The 2941-nt window shown below is 60.8% G+C and overlaps 1 protein-coding gene across 1 annotated transcript; it reads right to left on the reverse strand.

Moving 5' to 3' along the window:
• Positions 1-14: 14 nt before the first annotated feature.
• Positions 15-2928, reverse strand: LOC112819124 (myosin-7-like; the record flags this gene model as incomplete). Its single annotated transcript, XM_025866156.2, has 7 exons — positions 2744-2928; positions 2374-2539; positions 2113-2237; positions 1212-1520; positions 756-959; positions 509-634; positions 15-301 (listed from the first exon to the last, which is right to left on the reverse strand). Coding segments are annotated over exons 1-7 (1286 nt in total), but the record flags the coding sequence as incomplete, so codon positions are not given.
• Between the last annotated feature and the right edge of the window lie 13 nt (positions 2929-2941).

Here is a 2941-nt window from a genome sequence, read left to right on the forward strand (position 1 = left end):
CCCAGAGCAGCCACCATGCCCGCACCTGGTAGGTCAGCTCCTTGATGCGACGCTCACTCTTCCTCATGCCCTTGATTGACTCCGCATTGCGCTTCTGCTCGGCTTCCAGCTCATTCTCCAGCTCCCGCACCCGGGCCTCCAGCTTCTGCAGCTGCTTCTTGCCCCCCTTGAGGGCGATCTGCTCGGCCTCATCCAGCCGGTGCTGCAGGTCCTTGATGGTCTGCTCCATGTTCTTCTTCATGCGCTCCAGGTGGGCGCTGGTGTCCTGCTCCTTCTTCAGCTCCTCTGCCATCATGGCAGCCTGGGGTCAGGAGAGAGGTCTAAAAGAACTGGGCCCAGGGCCCCCTGTCCCTCAAGGATCGGCGTTTTCCCAGCCTGGTGTCTGTTTCCTGAGGCCCGCCAACCCACGTAACCATAGGAGTCGGCTTGTCACGGCGCAGCGGCTTGGCCGGGACCCAGGGCCCTTGTTCATGTCTTTAGTGGGGGCGGGAGGGGAGCGGTCACTCACATCGGTGATGGCCTTCTTGGCTTTCTCCTCGGCGTTCCTGCACTCCTGCACCGCCTCTTCCACTTCTGATTGGAGCTGGGACAGGTCTGCGTCCATCTTCTTCTTCTGGTTGATGAGGCTGGTGTTCTGAGGATCAAGGTGGGCGGAGGACAAAAGGCACTGAGCATCCAGGGGTGGCTCCCAAACCTCACCCGCTGGGCCCCGCCAGCTGTGCTTCCCTCCATGACTTCGCAGGGGAGCCGCTCACCTGGGAGTGCAGCAGCTGCACCCGCTCGCTGGTCTCGATCAGCTCCTGCTCGGCCAGCTTCCGAGACCGCTCCGTCTGCTCCACCATGGCCCGCAGCTCCTCCAGCTCCGCCTGCAGCAGGTTGTTGCGCCGCTCTACGATGGCGATGTTCTCCTTCAGGTCGTCGTTGGCGCGGACCGCGTCGTCCAGCTGGATCTGGGTGTCCTGCACACCAGGAGGGTGGGCACGAGAGAGGGGTTGGCCTCTGGGCCCATCAGAAGGCCGTTCGGCTAGGCTGGGTGCCCGGGGAGGTGGGGGGGGAGCTCGATGTGCTGGGTCCGGAGGGCCTGTGGGATGTCTCCGCAGTAGCCAGGAGGAATCTGCTGCTGTAAGGGGACACCACCACCCAGCATGGCCACATGGAGGCCAGTCCGTCTCTGGGTAAGGTGACTTCCTGCTTCAGGAGTCTCCCCGTACCTTCAGCAAGCTCTGGAGACCCTTGACTTGTTTCTGGGCCTCAGCGGCCATGCGGTTGGCGTGGCTGAGCTGGATCTCCATCTCGTTGAGGTCGCCCTCCATCTTCTTCTTCACCCGCAGGGCTTCATTGCGGCTGCGCGTCTCCGCGTCCAGGGAGGTCTGCAGTGAGTCCACCACCCGCAGGTGGTTGCGCTTGGCCTGCTCCATCTCCTCGTCCTTCTCTGCCAGCTTCCGCTCGATCTCGGCCTTGATCTGGTTGAACTCCAGCTGGGCCCGCAGGATCTTGCCCTCCTCGTGCTCCAGGGAGGCCTGGGAGGGGGTGGGGAGGGAAGGTCGGAGGCAGACTGTCAGGGCACAGGGCCAGGGGCAGGGGTCTGTCCATGAATCATGAATACAAAGTGAGTTCAAAAGTGGTATTAAGTGGTTCAGTCAAAGAAGCAGAAGGAGGAAGAAGAAAAGAGAATTTAAAAGAAAAAAAAAAGGCTTGGGAGAGGTGGTTCAGACCTTCACAGAGGAGAGCGAGTTATGAAGACAAAGAGGAAAATGAAAAGAAAGGTGTTGCCAAGGAAACGGAGGCAATCAGGCACGGAATGTAAAAATCCCGAAGTGGGAGGCAGAGGCAGAAAGGAGAGGGGAGGGGATCCAGGAAATCTTGTCTAAGATGTAAAGGGTAAAATGTCTGTGTGAAGGACATAGAGTGACCTATTCGTTCATTCATTCATTCATTCATTCATTCATTCCACAATGTTTGTTGAGTGGCTGCTATGTGCCAGGTACCGTTCTAGGCTCTAAGGATGGACCAGTGAACAAAACGGACAAAAAGGAGATGAGAACCACATCGACCACAAGTCGACCACAGCTTGACTTCCCTGTGCCCCCCGGCCACATCCTGCACACACACCTCAGCCTCCTCCAGGGCCGACTGCAGCTCCAGCTTCTCAGCCTCCAGCTGCTTGCGGACCTTCTCCAGCTCATGGATGGTTTTTCCACTGGAACCCAACTGCTCAGTCAGGTCGGAGATCTCCTCTGTGGGAGGGGCCGGGCCACTCAGTTGGGGGCTGCCATGGTCCAATGTGGGGGGCACCCTTCCTGGAGCCCCTGGGTGGTGCCACATGAGGAGACTACCCCCAGCCCCTCCCCGGCCTCTCCCGCCCCAGCGCACCCTGAAGGTTCTTGTTCTCCCGTTTGAAGGTCTCCAGATGCTCCAGGGACTCCTCATAGGCGTTCTTGAGCTTGAAGAGCTCTGTGCTGAGGGAGCGCGCCTCCTTCTGCGAGGACTCCAGCTCTGACTGTGACTCCTCATACTTCTGCTTCCACTCGGCCAGGATCTGTGGGGACCCGGCTCACTGCACAGCCCCCAGCCCCCGCCCCAACACCCTGCCACCCCCTGTCCCCTCGGCCCTCCAGGGCCTGTCCAGGCCCCTCGGCGGGGCTCAGCCTCCTTCCCGGCCCCCCAGGAGGAGGTCCCTGGCTTCCTGGTGACGCCGGCCTCCCTGCTCTGCCCCTGGTTGAGGCCCCCAGCCCAGGCCCACCTTGTCGAAGTTCCTCTGCTTCTTGTCGAGGGCCGCAGCGGCTGCGTTGGAGCGCTCCACGTCCACCATCAGGTCCTCGATCTCATTCTGCAGCCGGTGCTTGGTCTTCTCCAGCGAAGAGCACTTGGCATTGACGGCCTCCACGGCCTCCTCAGCATCCTGCAGCCTCTGGGCCAGCTTCTTCCTGCCCGGGGCAGT

This window comes from Callorhinus ursinus, unplaced genomic scaffold, assembly GCF_003265705.2.
Source record: "Callorhinus ursinus isolate GAN/ISIS: 27379988/994484 unplaced genomic scaffold, GSC_fseal_2.0 scaffold6231, whole genome shotgun sequence".
NCBI lineage: Eukaryota > Metazoa > Chordata > Mammalia > Carnivora > Otariidae > Callorhinus > Callorhinus ursinus.